Genomic DNA, 24,584 nt, shown 5'->3' with positions numbered 1-24,584 from the left:
TCAATTCCAGCAGATGAGAAGATCAAGGGTCAGCTCCTTTTCTCAGAGATCTGCTGAATATATCCGTTCACCTGGAGCACACGAGGCCCGGGCTGACAATCACTGCTGTAAAATAGCAAAGGCAGAACCTGAAGGGCTTATTTTACACTTGACTCTGCTTATAAACCAGAGCACTTTCCTACTGGATGCACATTATTCATGTCGATCTGGAATGAGTCAAAAAAACCCACAAAGGAACGACTGTAAAGCCATGACTTCTGGAATTCTGGGAAAATAGCTGATTTCCAGGAAAGTGAATTCTAGGAAAAGCTCACGTCTCGGTTTTCAAAACACGTTTGGTCCATGGGATGATATACGGATATCCTGGGAAAAGTGGGCCATGGATTAGTTGGGGCCGGTGCGTGGGTGGACCTCTATGACCTGTGCATGTTTTTGACCGAGGTGACTGGGCAAACAGCTCCACCTCCAACATGTTTGTTATCACTCACGTTTCTGGCTCTTCTGAGAGTCTTGTGTGGGGCGACCAGAAAACCAGGCGTGGAAAGAAGGGGGTGGGGCTTCGTGTGAGTGAACGGCAACTTTATTCTTCAGGCAAAGTTCAAAGTGTGCAGTGTTTGGTGCTTATGTTAGATAAAATGTTCATTTGTGTTAATCTATCTATCTATCTATCTATCTATCTATCTATCTATCTATCTATCTATCTATCTATCTATCTATCTATCTATCACAGTTTTTATGTGTATTTGAATATATAGAATTATTTTGAAAAGAAATTTATTGTTACATTATCCTTTAAAAATCATGCTGATTTGCAGCTCAGGAAACGTTTATTATTATATCAAAAGTCAAAAACAGTAAATTCGTATTTTTTTCTCAGAATTTGTAATAAATAGACAGCATTTTTAATAAATTATTGTTGTTGTTTTATGTATTTAATGCGTCTTTGCAGAACTTTTACCGACCCCAAACCTCTTCACTTAACGTCTTTACTTTAGCGTATCGTATGTCCCAGCAAAAAAAAAAAGTTTTTTCCCTTTATAACTTAGCAAATTCAACTGTGTTAGGACCTGCGTCTTATTAGTTTTTTTTTATTATTATTATTGCTTAAAAACAGTTGTGCATCACAGTGTGTCCAGTACAGACTGTAATTGTTTTTTCTTTTGTAATCTCTCAGAAATCCCGTGTTCTGACGTCACTAATGATTAGCCTCAGATACCTGGACACTCTGTCACTGCACAATGTTTGTGTGGCGTGTTTGTTTTGTGACTTCGCATTGGCAAGAAATAAAAAAAAATATATATATCTCTTGATGCATTCATATTCTTAAAATGTCTTTTTAGTTGAATCTGTCAAAGGCGGTCCATTGAGTGAACAACATTTCTTCAAGTGTGCCAAATATTCAGTGGACATAATGATAACTCTTGGATACATACATACACACCATTACATGTCAATGTTGATATATAATCACGCAAAAAGAGGACTCTAGTCTTTATTTACTCTACTCTGCTTTGTTCCACTTCCATGTTTACAACTTTTTCTTCCTTTTAGCCTTAACTGCAGATTCAAAGAAAGGAGGTCGGAGACAAATCAACACTGAACTGTGAAGGGGAACATGAAAGCAGTGAATAATAGGTAAAAGCTGAACTCTGAACTACTTATGTTTCTTTATATACCTTGGCCCCCTGCCATACCTATATGCAGAAAAGGGAATTGTTTACCTTTCTATGCAGCCACAGTGCCACATTGAGTCAGACACAAGGGCCAGAGCAGGGGCCACCGAGAAGGATGGCAGACATTTGTCTATTATTATTAATAATAGTATAGCATATGCATAGGATTAATTAACATTATATATAATCGATTGCTTATAAATTCATATTAGAATCTTATTTTAGACAATTATTATTTGTGTGTTAATTGTGGTGTATTCATTATATGTTATTATTATATTATAGTTAATACATTTGAACAATTTGATAATAATAATAATAATTTTTTTAATAATTATTTTACATGATATTCTGCCCTCTAGCGGTCTGACCGAAACCCGCTTTTCCACGACGAAGTCACGTGGTCGAACAAAGACGCACTTTTTTTTATCTAAAAAGATTAACCGTCTAAATCTGAGCCAAAACAGACTGTTTTTATTTCTAGGAATAAAAAAATGTTAGTTGAAGAAAAAAAATCTGCGACAGAAAGCGATGTTTGAACCATGAACCCTATGACGTGGAAGAGTCACAGGTCACGTGCCCATGCCGCGCAGCAAGGCGACATGTCCAACGTGAGAGTCTGAATTATTGCGATATTAATCTGATTCCAGGTCGCGCTTTCTGTCCAGTTGTAAACGATCATGTCGAGCCTCAAGATTAACGCGAAGTTTGCAGAAAAATACGAGAAATATCGTCAGAAAGAAGAACTACAGAGACGTAAGTTCAGACACTTGATGTTACAGTAGAAACACAACCACGCTGTTTATCACCCCCTCAGATGATAATACTCTGCCTTTGAATGTGCTAAGATCTGTACTTCATGCGTTCAATATGTTATATGAGCCCTTAATTCGATCTTAATCGTGCTGTTTCTTTTTGCATGTACGGTCGAGACTGTTTGTAAACATTAAGAGTAATAAGCTGCAGATAACTAGCATGAAACGAAACATATAACATTCTGCAGCATATCTCTATGTGTGCCATACAGGCAATCGCACTTTTACTTTTCGAGTGTAGTGTGTTTTTAATTCCGTTGAGTCAAAAGAAAGCTTTATCCGAGTCTCGTGTCAAATGTTCAGTGAAGGATCGCTACGGAGACCGAGATGAGACAAACTCCTCAGACGACTCGGACTCGGACTCGGACGAGAGCGAAGTGGTGAAATATTCTCTCGCTTTTTTTCTTTGAAAACCCTCTGCCAACCTTAAACCCGGATTGTCATGTTAAAAACCCCGAGGAATGAATTTACAGGAGCTGGACCCGAAGCTGGACAGGGATTTTTACAGAACGCTGTCACTGCTGAAGAAGAAGGATCCAAAGATCTACCAGAAAGATGCCACGTTCTACACAGAACAGAGTATGAGCCATAGCTTTCTGCTCCAGCTACAGACACGACTGCACTGTTTTCATGTGAATGTTCTCTGAATAGCAGCTTCTGGATCGGGCAGCGACGACCAGCCGTCCACTTCTAAAAAGTCGGAGAAGCCCATGTTCCTGAAGGACTACGAGAGGAAAGTCATCCTGGAGAGAGGAGGGTAAGAAATCATCTCTTTATAAATCATAAAAGCCGGGGCCTCGGGGAATGAGACAATAGTTGTTTCAAAGATAAAATAGTGAAAGCATAATGAATAGCGAGTGTTTATTTATTGCATGTTATGTATTTAGGTTTTCTCTCTGTGTTGCTCAGATTGTTTGTGTAATAAAATTGAATACATTTCATTTTAGAAAATATGATGATTATGATGAGGATGACAGCGCTGATGAAGAAGTCTCCAGAAATATGCAGAAGGTAATTAATTATACTGAAGATACTTTTTCACCATGGTCTAAAAATTGACCTTGTTTATATTTTTTTTTATTGTGATTAATCACATCCAAAATAAAAGTTTTATTTGCTTAATATGTGCATGTACTGTGCATAATTATATATATATATATATATATATATATATATATATATATATATGTATATATATATATATATGTATATATATATATATATATGTATATCTCTATATATATATGTATATCTCTCTCTCTATATATATATATATATATATATATATATATATATATATATATATATCTGTATATATGTATATATATATCTGTATCTGTATATATCTATCTATCTGTATCTGTATATATCTATCTGTGTGTATATATATATATATATATATATATATATATATATATATACACACACAGATAGATATATGAATGCACACACACAGTATATGTTCCTGTAATTTATACTATATATATTAATATATTTAATACATAAACATACATGTACTGTGTAAACACAAATATTTATTTAAGATACGATTAATGTTGTGACAGCACTAATTATTTTATCAAACTGTACAAACGATACATAACAATTTAGATGGAAATGAACTTGGTTGTCATTATGTCATTAGTATGTTTCAGAAACCGCTTCATAACTAATATATCAGTAGATAATGTTTGTTTATAACATGGCAATAATGTTTATTACAGAGAGCTGAATCTCCCACCTACATCCAGGAACAGAACGAACTGCTGGAAAGGTACGAGATTGTGTTTCTACTATTATCTCATGTTACCTAACATATACCATAATAGCATAACGATGCAATAATTCAGCGGTATCATATACCTGTGTTGATCTTAAAGGGATAGTGCAGTCAAAATGAAAGTTCTGTTATATTTTACTCTCCGTCGCGTCATTCTGAATGTGCATGGCTTCTTTGTTTTAGCATTACACTGTTTGAGTCTGTGTTTTCATTTGGCAGTTTTCGAAAGTTCGTGGAAGACAGCGATGAAGAGGACAGCGATGGAGGCGAACAGCTGCTGACACGGAGGAACAAAACGCAACAGGAGAAGGTACTCGTTAAAAATGATGTTAAAGATGGGCTGGTTGTGTAGGTTTAAAACCGTGAACCGTGTCTTTGCGCTTTCCGTAGGACAAAGAGGAAGCTGACTATGTGGAATGGCTGAAGGGTCAGGCGGAGCTGCAGGGGGAAGAGGACGTCAAGGACATGGTCAGCGTTTTGCTTCGGCTTGGAGATATTTAACAACGAAACGATGGATAACTCGAGGCCTTACTCGTTCTTGCTCTTTTCTGATCCAGAAATACCTGCACGACTACTGGAACAACCCCGAGCTGGACGAGAGAGAGTCTTTCCTGCGAGATTACGTGCTCAACAAGGGCTACCTGGAGGAGGAGGAGGAAAACAGGTATATTATCACAGCGTTGAATAGCCATGAACGTAAATAGCCATCTCAATGTGTGTCATGACTCCAGTCTTCAGTGTCACGTGATCCTTCAGAAATCCTGAGATGATTAGTTGCTGAGAAATTCAAAAGAGCGGCGTTTATCTTACAGACGCATGATTTTATCTCTGCGTCTGTAAATGCTTTAAGGATCCCCACCTATAATGAGCTGATGCAGGATGACGTGGATGACTCCGAGGAAGAAGGAGAATCATTTCTGCATAAGCAGGAAGACTTTGAGAGGCATTACAACTTCCGCTTTGAGGAGCCTGATGCCGGGAAGGTAAAAGCATGGAGTCGGCCTGATTTGTCATCAAGTTTTTTTTTTGTTATATAGCGACCTGAGTGTCTGCAGAGCTCCTTCTTTAGTAATCATTACCATCAAACTGCTGTCCCTCCACAGGTCAAAACGTATCCTCGCAACATCGCCACATCTGTCCGAAGCAAAGACGACAGAAGAAAGAGGAAGAGGGAGGAGGTGAAGGACAGGAAGAAAAAGGTAAACCACGCAGATCAATAGAAAACACCAGCATTTCTTTGGATAGAAAACGTTTGTTAAATTAAATGCGTCCTTGGTGATCCAAAGTATTAATTTAAACAATAATAAAAAAAACTATTACTGATCGCAAATATTTAAATAGAAGTGTTGTCAATTTTTCAACAACTACATAAAATTATTCATTAATTATTGAAGAACTGCTATACACCAAACCAAACCAGCACACTCATTGTGCTTTAACTAAGAAACTTGCCTGTTTCTGTTTCATGCAGATATGTTTTATGTGTAGTTTCACAAACCTGAAGTCAGATCATTCTGGTTTTGCTTCAGATTTGTCTAATTTAGGTTAAAAACTGCTCATGCCATTTTGCATGCATGCAGCGTTTTGGTTTGGATCACGAATAAAATGCAGCGGTTGCTTCTGATTTTAAATAGAAAGAGCACAAGACAAAGCCTTGTTTTGTTTTTTTATATCAAGAGATCTCTTTTATATGAGTTGATATTTGATTTGGGGTTTCGGTTAAGAAATGTGCAGCATTTTGTCGAAGCAGTAATAAAAGCACACGTTTTCATGTCATGTATAATTTGTCTTTCATCTCATTTTGTAAGAATGTAAAAAACGGAGAAATGTGAATCGTGAATCGAATCATGCGTTACATCCCTAGTCGAGTGTAGTTCTTTACGATTCCTTTCCCTAACATGTCCTGTAGGAGAAGGAACAGAAGCAGCAGCAGCTGAAGGAACTGAAGAACCTGAAGCGAGCAGAAATCATGGACAAACTGAAAAAAATACAGGAGCTGACAGGAAACGAGAAGCTGGCGTTCAATGACGCCGACCTGGAGGGAGACTTTGACCCCCAGCAACATGACCAGCTCATGGAGGTTGGTCTGAAATAAGAGATCCCGACAGGGACTGGAACTGAACCACCTGACAAAGCTATCAGTAGTCAATATCATCTTTCTTTATTCTCATATACAGAAGTTCTTCGGGGATGAATACTATGGAGAGAACGAGGACGAGAAACCACAGTTTGAAGACGACGATGATTTAGCAGGTAGCGTTATTTCTCTTTACACTTTTTTGGAAAAGCATTTGATTACTCTTAGTCTGCTTTTGCTTCGCAGGAATTCGGTGCTACCGTTTTTACTGTAAAATAAATACAGAATAAGTGTGTTTTTACAAAATATTTCAATCCTAAAATTTCGAACCTTTTCGTGATCTAAATCTGTTTTGTTAGAAAACTGGAACTGGGATACCTGGGTCGGTAACGAAGAAAAGGAGGATGAGTATAGAGATGAAGAAGAAAATGCTGTGGAGGAAAACTATGAGCCCAACTGTGAAGATCCTGATTTTATAGTGAGCTTCTCGTTCTTAATGTGCCCTACAGATGCAGCACTTAAGTGCTGCGTTCGCTGTAAACGGTGTCTGCTCGTAATCATGCCTGAAATCTCTTGGGTAGATGGATGCTGACTATGACCCGAGTCAACAGCCTGTTTCTAAAAAGAAGAGGAAGAAGGATAAATGGGAGAAGAAAAAGATGACCAAAGAGGACGCCCCTCTAATGGGAAAAAAGAGAAAGAAGTCCCACTTTGCAGAGATCATCACCAAAAACAAGCCAGTCTTTGATCCGAGTGAGTATTGGATGTATATTAAAGCTTTTTCCGACAAGACACTCCCTCTCTTTGTCATTGGTCAGTCAAAAAGAAAGCCCCGCCCGCATTTACCATTCTGTATTAATGTATAATCTCATTTGCCCATTCAGAGGAGAAAAGCTTTGAGCAGTACCTGGACGAGTACTATAAACTGGATTATGAGGACGTCATTGATGACTTGCCATGCCGATTTCGCTATAGAGAAGTTGTACCGAATGACTTCGGTCTGACCACGGATGAGGTGAGGGGCTACGAGCGACAGTAATGTGTCTGGATGATGATCGATTCTGAGTCCTGTGCTGATGAGCGATTGTGTCTGACCTGGTATTGCTGTTCCTCCGGGAGTAACTCTGACCAGGGCCTGAGGACAGAAATCTTCTCTCTGAGCAGAGCATTATTAGCGTTTGTGTCGCACTTAGCTCATCGAGGATTTGAGAGCTGTGTGTTTGTGCTTCGTGTTTTCGAGTTTTATTTGGATTTCATAGGGATGCCAAGTGTATAAGGAAGAACCAAATATGCTAGTATTTTTTATGTGTATCAGTCAGTTCACATCACTAAAAGCTTTTGACTTTTATTGTGTTTAGCGTTTTTAGTAATAATCACAATTTATGATAATGTTGTTACAATCTCACAGTATTGCTGTTTTTAATTTCAATTTGATCAAATAAATCATCTGCGAGCATAAGTGATGGTTTTAAAAACATACAAAACTGACCCTAAATATTTAAACAGTAGTTATTAGTAGATAATTGGATTTTTTAAAATTATTATTATTATTATACATTTGGTGCACCCCTAGAATTAACATGAAGTAATCTATCAAGTGATATTTTCTGTGATTTATTTATTACTATTTTATTTTTTACTAAACTAATTCATTATTTCGAAGTTATTCCATGCTAATATTTCTCACTTGAACTTCTTTCCGTAGATCCTGAAAGCAGAAGAAAGCGAGTTGAACCGCTGGTGCTCTTTGAGGAAGACCTGCATGTACAGGTACATACGTGTTAGCTAGGAACTATAGCTAGGAACACTAACTGACCTGGAATACTTCTTTTAATAAGGCTTGCTTCATTTTTCCTTGTTTAGGTCAGAGAAGGATGAGCTGTGTGACGTGAAGAACTTCCAGATCAAAGCACGGATGAACAAGAAGAAAGAGCAAGTGTTTGTGTCTTTGTATAAAGAGTGAGTGTTCCTTTCAACTTCGTGTTCATCTCACCCAAGCTGTAAACTAGTACTTGTGCTTTAGGGAGTTTGTGCTTCTTTACACAGAAACGAAGATGAGGAGGAGCCCAAGGGGAAGAAGAGAAGGAACCGTCTAAAGAAGTCTGAGGGTAATGTGGAGAAGAGCGATCTCGAAGAAGATGCATCTGAAAGCGCTGTAGTGGACGGCTTAGGCCAAACAGACCCCCTGGAGTCTGTACAGGATGAAGGGGAGGATGAAGAGGAGTTCCTGGTCCCTAAGAAAAAGATCAAGCAGGAGGAGACCGCTGTAACTCCGAAAAAGGAGCAGGCCAAGGAGAGGACTGAAAAAACTGAATGGCATAAAAAGAAAATGCAGCGCAGAGGTGGACGCCTGCTGAGCAGGCCCGCGGCAGTGAAGATGGCTGGAAAACTGTTCAGCAAGAAGAGACTCCAGGCCTACGGGCTGAATGCAAGCAAACTCTACTTCAGAGAGCTCTACAGACAGAAGAACGCAGAGGGAGGGAAAAGGGAAAATCAGCAGAAAAAGAGAAAACGGTGATTCTTGAAGTAACCCATTTGGAGTTTGTGTCTGGCATATGGAGCATTTTTTCATGAGGGACCAGAAACCACGAAATAATAGCTTTCTTATTTACTATTGCATAACTTGAATCTGGAGAGTTTTTGCTTTTGCTTCATTATTGTTTCATGAATATAAATTTTATCTGTGTTCTTAAATAAAAAGAGGAGTCCTAGTAGAAATAAAGGTCCTTTCATATTATGTGTTGACCACTCTGCTCTGGGGAAAACTCTGGGTATATTTAGTTTGTTTTTAGTTACTGAGTGTAGATGAAACTAAGATTCATTTTTTTTTAAATATAACAATCCAGATATTTTGTTTTTAAGTGCAAACATAAAATTGTTGCAACCTATAAAGCTGGTTGGTTCATAGAGAAAACGTAATTTTCAACCCACATAAATACTATAATAAAGTGTATAATTCTGTATATATTATAATATTTGCAACACTTTGTTAATGAATGCCACAGCATACTTAAGTATAAACTATATTGAACTGATAATAAATACTGTAATATTTTTTACCACAGTGAACTGTATTGCAGTATAATATAGTTGTGGAAAACTTTATTACAGTATTAGGTTTAGTAATTTGTTTATAATATTGCTATGTGTTATATTACCACAACAATGATAGATTTACAACAATTTAATGGAAGCACTATATTATAGCACGGTTCAAAAACATAGTATTTACTATATTAAAAAAAAGTACTATTTATATGTTTTTTAACGTTACATATGTTTTCATGTCGGAGATTTTAGACTGCATGGTGTTTAATGTTAAACAGTGTTCCTGTTATTACATTATAATGAGAAATAAACGCGATTTGTTCAGGGATGACACAACTATCTCAGGCTTTCCTTCGCTCTGACAGACCAGAGAGGGCTTTGGTTTTGACCAGCGCGATTTAGCTATCTCGAACAATTGCCTGATAGTAATTTTAGCGTCTATTTAAAATAGCCTAGAATATATTAGAAGGGCACATTATGTATTGCATGTAAAACTGAAAGCATTACACATTGATCACGATGGGGTGGATACAACAGCTTGAAGTAAAGTTACTGAATCTGTTTTTTATTCAGGCGCGTTTCTGGAAAGCGCGCCAAACAGCCGCCTGTTTGAAATCCGGATAAACAGCGCATGTATCGGGTGAGGCTGTTTACTCTGAAAATAATGCAATAAACGTCTCTGTTGTGTGTTTTATCAATAATTGTTCTTTAGATCGGTGTTTCAGTCAATGCGTGCGTTACAGTGTGGTTTGTTTTTGTTCGTGTTTGCTCAGCAACAGTGTAATTTTAATAGTATATAATATTTCGTACTTAGCCTATATACGTTAAAAGCTAACAGAGCTAGTTTTTAATTACGACGAAGTTATTTTTTTAAGAGGTTTTGTTTAAAGTGTAAAAATAAAGCATCAACTAAAAATGCTTAGTGTTATAAGCACTGTATGCCGTGTATGGAGTTGTATTGTAGCTATTTAATAAAACTAGATATTTAATAAAATTGTAATATTTCTGAGGGAATTTTTAAGCATTTGTGGAAATAAAAATGGTTAATTTGGTGACAGTAAATAAGGCTATTACTAGTAAAAAAAAAAAAACATGCAGCAAAACTTCAATAAAAAGTAGCCTTCATGTTTCTGATTTGACGTCCAGTCTGCATCGACTGTAACTCAGTCTAAATTATTTATGTTTATTAATATTTATATTTCTTTTTTTCTTTTCACCACTCCTTTAACTTGTTGGCTAATCAATTATTATTACTGTAAATGTGGTATTGATTGTATACTGTGAAGCTTGTCAGCTATGACGTATTGCTCGAGTTAAAAAAAAGAAAAGGTTCTGTCATGGCTTGTAGCTTCACCTCTGTACGTCCTGCATTTTTCTCCAGAGTCATTCTTAATGCAAACATGTCCCAGAACGACGGGATGCATGACGATGACCTCGAGAAATCAGGGGAAGCGCTGATCGAGTTCATCAAGAGCAGCAAGGCAGAGAGCGCTCTTCAAGGAGCGAGAGAGAAGCTGCAGGACTTCTTCGACCACCACGTCAAGACCAAGAAGACCACCACCGAGCTCTTAAACGGTATTCCTTGGGTACTTCTTAACTTACTAATTAACATCACCTCAACAAACGTCACTAATAAATAATACCACATCATTTTTTTTCTCCTGTGTTGTCTTCCTTTTTAAAGATCTTGTGCATGCAGAGGAAGTGGTCGGCCAGAAGCTTCTGGATTTAGAGAAGCAGAAGAGCCAAATGGCGCAGGAGATGGAGAGGATGGAGCAGGAAGTACAGCGATGCCTTTCCAAAAGTCAAATCCTGGACTCGGAGCAGGAGTATCCTTCAAGTGTGATGTTTCCCTTGAGACCAGCTCTCTAATTGGCCATATCAGAATCAGAATGAGCTTTATTTGCAACACACACACACACACACAAAGGACATTTAAAATAATTAAAACCTGATTATGCACTTTAGTTCGGTTGTTTGCTGTAGTTTCCCTGACGCTTGGGTCAGATTCTTGCTGAAAGAGCTGGAAAGACTCCGAGACACTGAGCAGGAAATCCAGACTCTGCAACAGGAAGTGGATGAGGACACGACCGAGGTCATCCCTTCAGCCATGTAAGCAAGCGCCGAGCTGGCTTTCCTTCACTCGTGTTTGTAATGCCTACTTTATTCAGTCCTCTGTCACGTGCAGGGGTGTGGAGTAACGAAATGCATGTAACTTAGTTACGTATTTAAATGACAAAATACGAGCAACTGTATGTCATTGCACAAAAATGCACGTACCCTTTGAATTTTCACGTCTTGTGATGTTTTCCTGAGCAATTCAAGGAGTAGTTTGCTTCCGGAAAAAAACATTTCCTGATAATGAAGATGATGTTCGTGTCTTTCTTTCTTCAGTCGCAAAGAAATTAAGGTTTTTGAAGAAAACTTTCTGGGATTTTTATTTATTTATTTTATCATATAGCGGACTTCAGCGGGAGCCAGCGGGTTGAAGGTCAAAACTGCAGTTCAAATATAGCTTGGAAGTGCTTTAAAATCATCCCAGGCGAGGAGAAAGGTTCTAGCTAGACAGTCAGCCTGTTTAAAAAATATAGACGTTTTTCATCTTGCACTAGCTCTGTGTCGAGCAGCCTTCAAATTTGGACCTTCAACCCACTGGCTTCTACAGAAATTCACTATATGAAGAGAAATTCTGCTATTATTTCCTCAAAAAAGCTTAATTGCTTTGCAACTGAAGAAGAAAAGACATCTTGGGTGATATGAGGGCAAGTAAATTATCAGGAAATGTTTTATCCTGGAAGTGAACCAATGCTGCTGTTCTTCAGAAAAATCCTCCAGGTCCTGCACATTCTCAATATTCCAGCATCTTCTGCACACGTGAACTCTTTCCAACAATTGATGATAAATTAATGATTTTAAGATCCATCTTTTTACACTAAGAAAAATATACAAATATTACAAAATGCCAAAATTTACTGCAAAATGCATTAAAAGCAGGGGGTGTAAACATTTGAACAGGATGTGTATGTTTTTAGTAATTTAGCACTGCCCTTCAGAAGCTGCTTACGTTTCTTAGAAGACTAAATAGCCTCTTATTACTATTGTGTGGCCTTCTTGAGCATCAGTCATTAGTAATTAGCATTTTTTTCCTTCACGAAATACTATGGAAATCTGATTTAAAAATAGTATGCAGTGAAAAATGCAAGTTCTATGTTTGGTGGATATTATTTTTCGAAAATGTAAAATCTATTTTTGAAAAGGTTTTAATGAAATTAAGTATTCTTTTGATACTTTTTAAATAATAATTGAGACAGCGATTTCTCAAGATTATATTAATAAAAATATTATTTCTATAAAATGAACAAAATATAAAGAGATGGATAGTAACTCGCTTCAACGTGAAAGTGGGTTTCTCTTTCGGGGGAACAGGCGTTTGGTTTGCTTTCAGTTTTGGTGTGTATGATTCTTAAAAGTTATTGTTACACTTTTACTGTATTGTTTCTTTTTTGCTGGAGAACAAAATCCCAATTTCTAGGATTTATGAGAAAATGTAAAAACTATGGATATATGGGTAACACTTTACAATAAGGTACATTAGTTAACACGAGCCAATTCTGAACAATACAATAAATAATACAGCATTTATGAATCTTAGTTATTGATCATTTCAGCGATTGCTAAACAATGAATTATTGTATTTTCATTAACATGTTTGATGTTTCATTAACAAATGCATCGTTCATTGTTCATTAATGTTAACACACGACGCCTTATTGTAAAGTGTTGCTGAGATATGTTATATGTTGATGTATATTTATTTTAATGTGTGTGTGTGTGTATAGTTATTAATTATTAAACGTATAGCTCCTGCTTAAGGTTTATTTAAATATTTTTACTAGATAGTTTTTAATACGAAGTGCGAGGATGTAAGATATAACACATATTCAAATATGGCTTCATTTTTATTCCAAATGATTTTCTATAATTGCCTTGCCTCTTTTTTTTGTTTTCCCTCATCTTTTCTTTCCGTACTTTCACTATTTCTAATTCCAGTACTGTGGGAAGTTTAATATCAGTCATTGCATACGGATGGGTTTTCTTTCATAAGCGCAGTCACCTTCTCGTGACCAGTTTAACCTTTGCTCCTCTGACTACAAAAATGAGTCACATGGTGCCCTTGAGCTCTATGTTTGGTGGATGTCTTTTTTCCCAAGAGGACCCTTTGTGTTTCATAGTTTAGCTAACACAACTTCAATGCAATCCTGTCTTTAGCTGTAATCTTACAAAATATGCTTCAAGCGACTATTTAAACGCGTATTTTGTAATGCTTTCTAAAAGTACCCTTCCCAGGTGCCTATCGAAGGGTTTTTCAGTCATCTGATCAGAGCACGATAGAAACAGTCATCTCTGAAGTGTTTTCTGTGATCAAAGCTGAATTTTCAGCATCATTTCTCCAGTCCCATTCTGATATGATTTAATGCCGAACACCGAACATTTCTGATTGCTAAACTGCTCGATAGACTTCGGGAGTAGAATGTCACATCACTTTTGTTCAATATACTGCATCCTTCATGAATAAAAACACTTCTTTCTTCCAAACATGTTCACACGGTCATGGAAAGCCTGAAAATATCAGGAAACGTTTCATTTGTTTTAAAATTTGCAGGATCTGGAGGACTTTTTTTGTATACAGAGTATACTTTACTTTAATTATGCTCGGAAATATTTTTTAACAGCGACGGAAAGTCTGGTTAAACTATAGGTAATATATTGATGCCTGTAAATGTGTTTAACCGGACTGCTTTAAAATGTTCACGTCTACTAAAAAAAGTCTGTTTTGTATTGTTTTGCTGCTCCCTTGATTTAGATACGTCGCTCAGCTCTACTTTAAAGTAACCAAGATAAAGCTGGAGGTGGACACAGATCCTCACATACTTAAAGGAGGTAGTCTTCATTTACTTCATGCGATGAATGTACCGCTTTCATGTTCCAGACCGCGTGTAATCTCTTTTGTCTCTTGGCAGTTCACTACGGCGCAGATGTGGCAACCCCCATTAACATAGACACATCCACCCGCTCAGCCTGCGAGATCAGCCACGACCTGTGGAGCCTGGTTAATACCGAATGGTAGATCACTGTTCGTTTTTATGCGTGTATCTGTCTTTGTAATTATTCTGTAATTCTGTTAATAAATTTGCTTCAGTTGCCCCCCCCCGACTGTCACACCACAAGAGGTCACTATACGTTCACAAAATACCCCCTAGAAGAAATTTCAAATCAGTTTTTGCCAACATTGTGATGAAATGTAATGTAATGAAATTAAACGTACTTTACATACTTGAGACTTTTCAAGGTTTCTGAAAAATATTACAAAGAAACTAAAAACAAAGGGCATGCTGCATATTTAAAAACATAGAGATCCGTAGCTGTAGATCTTTTAGTGTGTGTATTCAAGATAGGTAATTATTAAAACACTTATTTTGCGTAGCTTCTGCCTAAGGTTTATTTAAATATTTTAATAGATGTTTTCAAATATAAAGTGTGAGGATGTACGCTATAACATGTTCAGATATGGTTTCACTTTCATTCAGAAATCAGAATGATTTTATATCATTTACAAAACAAATTTTTACAACACAATCTTTTCTTTTAGTACTTTCACCCTTTTAACTTTAACAGCGGGCAGGTTTAATATCTGCCGGTGCACAAGGATGGGTGTTCTCTTAAAAGCCTAGTCACCTTGCTCTGTTTGCGTGACCAATTTAACCTTTGCTCATTTAACTACAAAAATGAGTCACATCGTGCCCTTGAGGTGCAGGCACATGCCTTTTCTGCTTCAATAAACATCCGGACTGGCACGAGCATATGACCTTTTTTTTCGGTGGGGTTTTTCGCAAAGATAGAACAGTGAGAAAATTATGTGTGTGGCTCGTGTGAAAAGCAAAAACCACAATATAGCTTAGTTTCTGCTCGGTTAACATGTGGTGAGTGTGATTGATGCAACTGGAAATCAGCTAAACTCACAGCGAGAGCGTTTTTTTTTTCTAATTGTTTTGCGTACTTTAACCATTTCGATTCAATTTGTAAAACGCTCCATTTATAGGCTATTTGCCGCCTTATAACCTTAATTAAAAAAAATGCTCTGAACACAGACGTAGATGGGTTTTCCACTGTATCTGAGGACAATTTCTGTATTTACATACACCTACGTATGTATATTTGTTTTATTTCTCACGGGAAACAATGACTATGTGTTATTACAAATGTAATATATAGAAAAAAAACTCATGTAGTGCAAAATAAATAACTTGTCTCATATATACGGGACTAGACAAACACATGCAAGAAAACACTTTTAATTAATGCACTTATAAAAGATTTGTTTTTAAGGCTCATAATTTAGGATCGACAAAATACATTTAAACACACGAATGCATTGTTTTCAGTACACAGACAGTTTTACAGAAATGCAATATTGCTTGAATGTCAGTGCTGTTTTTATCACTGCAGACTGCTACACATGAACGATGCCATTCCATACAACAACATAAAAACTTTCTCACAATATTTATAAAATATACAATATTTATATAGCTTGCGTCTCCGAAACTATATTTCCTGTATAAGCCAAAAATATAGAAAAGTATAGCATACTTACATTTTTAAGGGGAGCTTTAACATGAAAACCCAAAAGTACAAGTATAAAAGGAAACATTTACCGATTTAAAAATAGTCGCTTGCCTTATAGTTTTTATTTGCCTGCGTATGTATTGTTAAAATGCCCGAGGACTAACGTGCTTGTGTGTGGAGGCACCAACCAGTCATTTTCTGTGCGTGTTTTCACCACAAAATCTCTGAACAGCACCGGCTCGTTATTTTTGAAAATGCTCACGCGAGACTCGTATAACATCTGAGGAGTTCTTTGCAGAGCACATTTGCACAATGCATCACGTTCAGCTGTATAACCGCTTTTTGTTTGCCGTTGAACCTCCTATTTTTAAAAAGGCACCGCAGCTCTTGTAATGCGAGTCTGACCCACAGACAATCCATTTTAAACACTGGTATTTATCACAGTAAAAAAGAAATCTTGTCTGGTCTACCACGCTTTCTGGAAACCTCGTGGTTTGCTATAATGCATGCGGAGGAATCCAAGTCTTCTACTCTATAGTCCAAAACGCAACATTTATGACTTCCATCTCATCCAACGTCTTCTGAATTCATTTCCGAGCACCTCGTACTTGTCCGGTTTTACAAATATTCAGCATGAAGTAGTTGAACTGTCCATTAAGGCAGCATCGTCTCAATGCGCTGTTCTTCCTCAGCTCTTCAGTATCCTCGGGTAAATAGCTTTAATAGTGGATGGTGTGAAGTTCCCAGAAGAGACCGTCGTCTCCAAGCCCTCCAGCCTTTGTGAAGGCACCTCAACCTTACTGGTGCTGCAGTCCAGGAAAGGCATGCCAAACTTCTTCACCTGTCCATCTTTTGATATCAGACAGTAGCTGCAGACCAGTCTCAGAATGGCTCTCCGCATGTCTTTACTAGTCAGGGTGTAAATGATGGGGTTCAGGAGCGAGTTGATCATGGCGATACCCAGGAAGTAGTCCGCTTTGAACAGCACCTCGCAGCCCTGAGCCGGGCAGAAGAAGTCCAGCAGAAGAAGCACAAAGAGAGGCAACCAGCAGGCGATGAAGACCCCGAGAACGATGGTGACCGTCTTCAGCAGAGCCAGATACTTCTGGGACTTCCTGGCCAGACCTTTGCGCTGAGGGCCGCAGCCTAACCGCTGGGTGTTGGACTTCACAATGCGGAAGATGCGCATGTAGAGCACCACAATGGACATCAGCACCAGGGTGAACACCGTAATGCAGAAGAGGATGAAGCTCTTGGCGTAAAGAGGCAAGACGGTGGAGCATTCGTCCAGATGTCCGATGCAATTCCAGCCCATGATGGGGAGAATGCCGAGGAGCACCGAAAGAAGCCAGCTCGCGCCGATCAAACCGAACATCCGGCCTCGCTTGGCCCCTTGATACGGCTTCATCCGGACCATCGTGACGTGTCGCTCGATAGCGATGGCGAGGAGACTGATGATAGACGCAGAAAGTGTGATAAACACGCCGCCTTCTCGAAGAAACCACAGCACTGGAGTCATTTTGAGAGTGTTTGCGCCAGAAGTCACGATGTTCACCATGTAGGTGAAGCCTGCGAGCAAATCTGAGAGCGTCAAGCTGCCCAGCAAGTAGTACATGGGCATGTGGAATTTTTTGTTCTTCCATATTGCCACCAAAACGATGGCATTTTCCACCACAATGAGAAGACAGATGATGAGAAACACGATGGCCTCGGGTTTCAGTCCGTCTCGGTATTTGTTCTCTTTCAGCTTTCCGGTGAAGTTGTAATGGGCCATGATGACGGCGTTGCTTTGATACTCCCGAAACATCCTGAGCAGGTAACCTGGGGACGAGGTGATTGGTGGAGGAGTCGGAGCAACGGCGGCGCTAGCGGCGTATGAGGCTTCCATTCTTCCTGTTTCTTCTGCTGTCCTTAAAGACGGGTTTTAAGGATCTCTGTAGTCCCTCTTATTGCCATATTCCAGCAAAGCACTTAAAGCAACTCTCAGGAGGGTTTAACACGGTAGCAATAAATCCTCGTAGGCTCGTTTGAGTTGATGTTTTCACTTCTATCTTTCTTGGTGCTCAGCTTTGTTATATCTTCAAAAGCCACCAGAGGGAACTGAAATAAAGCATTAGAAAATAATGTTAAATAATTATGGAAAACATGTTTCAACCACAAACAAAACATAAAAACACACTTTGAAAATGAAGCATAACATAAAAAAAACTTTAATAGAATAGTTAGCATTTAACATTTTTAATTGCTTAATTATAGTCAATATTTTAGTGTAGATTTAGTTTTTATTTAAACAAATGGACATTTTTACAGCCTGCATTTAATTATGAATTCAAAGGAATGATTTTAGAAAATGTATTGTGTTTGAGCATTAGGGATAGAAATGATCAGTACACTAAAATATACAGTAGCTTGCTGTAAAAAAAAATCTATAAATAAATGTATCTAAAAGAATGGGCATTTTATTCTGCATGTATTTAATTATGACTTTACAATTAAAGGAAAACAAATAAATGCGTTGTATATTTTACAGTGTACTGACTCATTTTAAAACTGATAAAAAAAATCAACTGATGCTGTCAAAACCTTTACCGTGAAAAGAAAACAGTGAGTGTTATGAAGTGTATTCACAGACATGAAATGTATGTGACAGCGAATAGACTGTTAAAATATTAGCCTATTTTAACTTTTAAAATGTTGCACTATTGATAATATAGATATTTTACAGATAAAACATTAGCTTCCTTTAGTATTGTAGTTACTGTAAAAAAAAAAAAAAAAAAAAAAATATATATATATATATATATATATATATATATATATATATATATATATATATATATATATATATAATATCTAGCCTAATATCTTTCCTTCCTAGTTTTTCATCCTTTTTTTTTTCTAAAAAAACAAAAAAAACATTTGCAGGTAATTTCATTCGTGGTTTATTGCAATACTAGTCTATACGGTTGCCCATAAGAAAATCCTAGTTACCAAATTAAGAGGATTACTTGATGGTTCAGGCACTCTCGCGCACAGGCTGAATTATTAATACGCCGCTGGTTTTTATAAACTACCAACTGCTCGCAGCGAACCCCAGCCGGTCTGCCACTCACGAAAAGTCCGCGTCCATGCAAAACCCCGAGTTCTCCTAAACCGGCTTGAATCTAGCCCACGTTCAAACGCTCGTGTACTTACAGATGAAGTTAAGGACGACGAAACGAACACCCTCCTCCGCCGCACTACCTCTGGCCGTGTCCCGCGCACAACTGACGCGCGCTCCGGCCGCCAGCCGAACCCGGGATCGAGCCTCGTCCTGAAGTGGGCTGGCCTTGGCGCTCGCCTTTTCTCGTCTTCTGTCTGTGGCTGCTGATGCAGCACTTAAGGGTGAATGAATTGCTCTGCTAACTTGAATGTACTTTGACATTATATATGTAGGTCAGTGGCGTGACTAATTATTTTGTTCAGATCTAATTGTTGCATAAAAATGCACATCTTACCTAAATAACTCTGGTTTTCTTTTTGTGAGTTTGAAGCATTTTGGTATATCTTTGTGGCACATTTAATCAAGTATTTTAGTAGCTACTTTTTACTTTGAACTGTCTTTTTTTAGATTAAAGTTTAAATATTTCTTTATAAAACATTTATTTTTTTGTGATACATAATGTTAACTATTAGCAGCAAATAAGTGAGGACCACTTTATGTATATATTTTATATAAATATATATATATATATATATATATATATATATATATATATATATATATACTTTATATATTTTAAGAACTGCAGTGCAGGATGTTTTGAGCTTTACTGTCCTCTACAGTATTCTCTTCCTTCATTCTGACGTGCAAGCAGGCGCATAAACTAGTGTGACTAAATAAGTAAATAAATAACCCCCCGGTTATTTTGAGTATGTGATGCGCAAGTATACGTAAAAACACGAGCAGTTTTGGAATTGCATTGTAATTACATAAGGCAGCGGAGAGTGTGAGTAAGTCAGAGGCCGGATCCTGCTTTCTTAAACAGGAAACTCTGTCATTGTACCTCGAAGGGAGAGGGATTTCCTTGAGAAGCACCTATGAGGTCATACTGGGCCGTGCCGAACAAAGCGGTCGAGAGGAACACCGTGTCCCCTGTCTGAACGTTGAACGTCGTCGCTTTGGTTTTTTAAAAATGGCCACTTTTGCAACTGTGAGATCTTGAAAACATATGGAAGATGGATTGGTCGTCCTGTGACATGAAATAGGAAAAAGTACCGAGCGCTGCGTGCTTACTGGCAGGCGTTGAGCACATGGGAGAGATCCGTCTTGTTCACCTGTTCACATTTTCGGTGCTCTGCACATTCTGCTGCTTTCCGGTGGGTGGCCCGGGTGCCACACGTGAACGGAGAGTTGCTTTATCAGTCTTTTCTGCTTCTTGCCCTCAGGCTCCTCTAATGGCAATATCAGAGGGGCTCCACCTCCTCACGAGAAGCTCCAGCCAGCAGACAGACTCATCGCTCCTGCTGTGTCTGGATATCTTGGGCTCAGCATGTTACCTACATTTACACACAAAGGCCTGATAATCAGGCACTCAGCTCTGATACTCCCCACAGAGACTGCTGGCTCACCCTGATTCCTGGCTCCTGTTTCAGACACTTGTATGTCTGGTGCTCCTATGATGCAGATGTGAAAGTAGAAGTATGTGCAATTCCAGATGGAAGTTTAAGTGTGATAATTTTTCCATACAGTGGCCATTTTACCAATGGCATTAACCGTTGAGGCTACCGATGCATAACTCAAAATGTTGAAAACGTAATAAAAATGTAAAACAATATTAGCCCAGTTGAACAGACAGGGCTTATCTTAAACCAGGATTAGGCCATAGTTCAATTACGAAATAGAAGTCATTTTTATAAAAATGCGTTTTAATGCGTTGATATGTTTTAAGATCAGTCAGTGCAAGTTTCTTACAGATTCAGAATTGCATTTGGTCAAGGACTCAGCTTTTTCAATTTTAAATTGCTTTATTAAAGTAGCAAAAAAAATCTCCTTTAACAAAAAAAAAAAAAAAAAAAAATATATATATATATATACACACACACACACATATATATATATACTATATATATATATATATATATATATATATATATATATATATATATATATATATATATATATATATATATATATATAAAAAAAAAAAACTTTAAATTTAATCTTTAATGCAATGTGTTAGATATTGCTAGTTGAACTGGCAGTTAATGAGTATAATAGCTGAGTGAACATTGTGTCTACACCAATTGTGTGTGTGTGTGTAAAAGGTGAAACTGCTACAGTATAGGTAAACTACATATGTAATCTTGTTTGTTGTGTTTTCTATTGTCTTTATTCATCACTCAAGCATTGTCGTGGAGCTCAATGGGCCATTCAGCTCTCTACCGGTGTGATGACTGTCTTATTCAATTGACTGAAATTTCATCAATTAAGTGTTCGAGTCATCAGTGAAGTGTTAAAATGCTTGAAATCACAGTTTTAACTCAAATGATCCGAATTAACTGACAAAGTCTGAATTGTATTCTCTGGCAAAATCGAGTTAGCCAAATACACAAAGTTTACACAGCTCAGCCTTCTCTTTCAATTCATTTTACTGTTGTTATTTGTGGTTGAGAGTGATGGAAAGACACTCCCTTAGCTGAATGCTGCTATGGTGGTGTGGGAAAACGCCATTAAACTTCAGTAATTAAATCCGCCGTGCTGTCACACAAAGACTCTCACTGGCCACTGGAATTACTGAACTTGCATCAAACCAACAAACATTTAGATGACCGTTAAATAAATCCATTATTCCATCTGCGGAGACCTTGACTCATCCCAGATCTTTTTCCAAATTCAACATTAATATCTGAGAAACATTTCATATATTTGACACTCCCTACCAAGTCAGAAGAACAGCGCTGTGATTTCATCTGCATGAAGTCAAGGCTTATCAGATTTCTATTGAAAATGTTTTCTTAGGTTTCCTTATAATAAGTGCTTCCTTAGGTTCGAGAGAGTTCAGCATTGACAGTTCGGAGTAGAAGTTATATTTGTGCGTTGTTATCCTTGGCTTGCTGGAAAGGCTGGACCTATGAGGTCATGAGACTTCCTGTGTCCTACGAGGGGGTGGATGTGACCCTGCCCAACTGTCTAAAAGCCTTAGCCACCACAAATAATGGCAGACCTGCTCTATGTATATTTTTAGCGAAAATAGCTAAAACCTAGCGCTTTTAAACCAATGTTCATCCAGCTGAAACTTTTGAATGTTTAGATTGCATTTTTAAAAAGTTCCAAATGGAATGGAAATAATTGAAATGATGTTGGTATTGTTTGTATTTGTTTAAAGATGTGTTTTGGTGGCGTCTCAGAAGAACAGCGATTAACATTGGAATGTTGTTATTTGAAAGAAGACCTTTGATTAGTTTTTCTTCCGTCATTTGTTGTTTTGTGTTCTTTGGGGTCTCATTTGAAGCCGTGTTGTCTGTCTTCAAAGTGACTCAACCATGTTGTGTTCAGTAAACAGCCGTTGGCCAGAATGCTGGTTAAACGCAGCGAGCCTATCACGGCCACATCAAACTTTGAATGATGGGCCCTTTGTTTTTCGAATTGGCCTCCTATCGTGACATTCAGCCATCATCTGTCGGTGGGATTCTGTTTGACTGACAAAAACGAACCCTGTACATGGAAATATATTGATTTAGTCTGGCGTTTTTAGTGTTTGCAGCTTTCAGCCTAAATCGCCTCGCCTTATTAATCGAACTTTCTCCTCACAGCTTGTATTGACAGGTCTCAAGCTGTGAAATTTAGATTACAGTTGGATGCATCTGAATGTGCCGCTTTCACTGCCAGATCAGATTTTCCTTTTATGCGAAACGGAGAGAGACGGAAAAGAGTGTTCCGTGGCAATGGATGTTGTTGTGGTCAGCAGGGATTTCTGGTACAAATAAACACAGGAAGAAACCGCCATTTGGGACCGCTTTGATTATGCTGAAAGTTTACATGTATACTATAGACTTTATGTAGTGCTACTAACCTTCTCATTTCCTGCATGAACTTCTTGACCAATTCCTTTCCGCTCAAGAGAAACAGCACAAAAACCAAAACAAAACTTGTATCGTTGGTTAGAATTTGCTGTGCATTCTTGGTGATTTTGATTCTGAACTTTTGAGTACCTTACTTCTTTTAAACCGGACACATTCTTAGACCCAACAGTGAAAGGAAAAGCCAAAAATGAAAACCATGCTGTGATTAGCTAGTTATTATTCGCTGACAAACTCTGAAATGGACTACAAAAGTCACACGAACTACAAAAATGGCATGCATATGCTATTAACAGCACATTCTCGTATTTTTCATGAGCAAATGTGCTCCAATCACGTTTGCTTTGAGATAGAAATGGTCTAATTATGAGTTTGTTTCTCACTAAAACTATTATGGCTTCAATATTTTACTTATCATTTTTATCTCAAATCAAACATAATTTGAGCACATTTGCTCGTGAGAAATGTGAGAACAGTGTTGATAGCTAAAAAAAAAATAGTGAGGAAAGTCACATGGTCATATGGTGTTTTTTTTTGCGTCAGTTCCCTTTTAATTATGAGTTAACAGGTGTGAGTAAACGATGACAGGATCTTTATTTTTGGGAGAACTATTCCTTTAATACCCTCCCGTATTCTTTTTCTTTCTCTTTCTGCTATGCTATCTATCAAACACATTCTCTGATAAGCCCCGGAAGTCACCAGAGATAATGCGTCATTCCTTTCTCGTACATACACAGTTACCTCCCTCTCCATTGACAAAATAGTTTCACGTCCTCCATTATTTCTCCTCTATTTGTCACATACTTGCTGACCTCATCTACCACGCTGATGCAGTGGTCCGTGACATTGTGCAGTCCAGCAACCCCACAGCTCCACACATATGGGGGCTGATATACAAAAGGCTGTTTTTTGTATTTAGTCATTAGTCTGGGATTCAGTCCTATGAACGAAATATGGAGGGAAATTTTGCTTTCCCACATTCAAAGTGCGGGATTACAGGAGTGGGATGGCTGTGACTCACGAGAAAGCCATTTTTAAGAAGTCTATAAACCCCTCTGAAAAATCACGACTCCCCTTGAAGTTTATGAAATGGTATTTAGCAAACGGTTGCTCCGATTTGATGCTGTCAGAAATCACATTGTAATTTTAAGAATATTTTGGTTTGTTTGAAGAAAATAAAAGTAACGTTTTGTCGTGGTTATGGCTCCATTGTTACCCAAACAAACTTCTTATAGTCTCACAGTTGTTTCATTTTTGCATTTGGACATCAAATTTTATGTCGTCATAGAAAAAACCTGTCATATTTCAGTTCATTTTCAAATGGGCATACATAAAAAATGGCTTGCTGTTCAATCAGGCAGATAGTTGTGAGATAGTAGGTGTGTATCTCAAAATCATCACACATTGTTATAGTTCCACTGAAGTCTATTTGCCTTTGGGAAACGCACACCTGAACACTTCACTAACCGAGTCTAAGAGTTTATTTGCTAATCTTGGTAATT

General features: G+C 37.7%; 3 protein-coding genes and 1 non-coding gene across 5 annotated transcripts; 3 read left to right on the top strand and 1 right to left on the bottom strand.

Annotated features, from left to right (window-relative positions):
• The first annotated feature begins 1,548 nt into the window (after positions 1 to 1,548).
• kri1 (KRI1 homolog) lies at positions 1,549 to 9,067 on the top strand. Of its 2 annotated transcripts, XM_043235190.1 has the most exons (20): positions 1,549 to 1,635; positions 2,324 to 2,429; positions 2,792 to 2,868; positions 2,962 to 3,067; positions 3,140 to 3,245; positions 3,436 to 3,499; positions 4,213 to 4,262; positions 4,488 to 4,578; positions 4,659 to 4,736; positions 4,826 to 4,932; positions 5,119 to 5,251; positions 5,372 to 5,467; positions 6,178 to 6,348; positions 6,446 to 6,521; positions 6,705 to 6,823; positions 6,927 to 7,098; positions 7,230 to 7,360; positions 8,051 to 8,115; positions 8,209 to 8,304; positions 8,392 to 9,067. In XM_043235190.1, the coding sequence occupies exons 2-20, from the start codon at positions 2,354 to 2,356 to the stop codon at positions 8,861 to 8,863; spliced, it is 2,286 nt and encodes a 761-aa protein (XP_043091125.1). In that variant the 5' UTR covers positions 1,549 to 1,635; positions 2,324 to 2,353; the 3' UTR covers positions 8,864 to 9,067. The 2 variants fall into 2 exon arrangements, with proteins under 2 accessions (XP_043091125.1, XP_043091126.1); XM_043235191.1 differs by lacking the exon at positions 1,549 to 1,635 and having other exon boundaries at positions 2,243 to 2,429; positions 3,143 to 3,245.
• LOC122342194 lies at positions 7,414 to 7,509 on the top strand. Its single transcript, XR_006250540.1, has one exon. It is a non-coding gene; the product is annotated as a Z30 small nucleolar RNA (small nucleolar RNA).
• Positions 9,068 to 9,205: 138 nt separating the features above from the next.
• On the top strand, positions 9,206 to 14,732 carry spc24 (SPC24 component of NDC80 kinetochore complex). The gene is made up of 6 exons (XM_043235193.1): positions 9,206 to 10,033; positions 10,775 to 10,968; positions 11,078 to 11,222; positions 11,401 to 11,505; positions 14,258 to 14,334; positions 14,415 to 14,732. Exons 2-6 carry the CDS (start codon positions 10,794 to 10,796, stop codon positions 14,519 to 14,521), a joined length of 609 nt encoding a protein of 202 aa, XP_043091128.1. The 5' UTR covers positions 9,206 to 10,033; positions 10,775 to 10,793; the 3' UTR covers positions 14,522 to 14,732.
• Positions 14,733 to 15,730: 998 nt separating this feature from the next.
• On the bottom strand, positions 15,731 to 19,373 carry s1pr5a (sphingosine-1-phosphate receptor 5a). The gene is made up of 2 exons (XM_043235192.1): positions 19,216 to 19,373; positions 15,731 to 18,120 (listed from the first exon to the last, which is right to left on the bottom strand). The coding sequence occupies exon 2, from the start codon at positions 17,906 to 17,908 to the stop codon at positions 16,709 to 16,711; it is 1,200 nt and encodes a 399-aa protein (XP_043091127.1). The 5' UTR covers positions 17,909 to 18,120; positions 19,216 to 19,373; the 3' UTR covers positions 15,731 to 16,708.
• Between the last annotated feature and the right edge of the window lie 5,211 nt (positions 19,374 to 24,584).

The sequence above is a fragment of the Puntigrus tetrazona genome, chromosome 3 (assembly GCF_018831695.1).
Source record: "Puntigrus tetrazona isolate hp1 chromosome 3, ASM1883169v1, whole genome shotgun sequence".
In the NCBI taxonomy this organism is placed as follows: domain Eukaryota; kingdom Metazoa; phylum Chordata; class Actinopteri; order Cypriniformes; family Cyprinidae; genus Puntigrus; species Puntigrus tetrazona.
The sequence above is the reverse complement of the archived record's forward strand: the minus strand, read 5'-3'. Positions and strand labels throughout refer to the sequence as shown.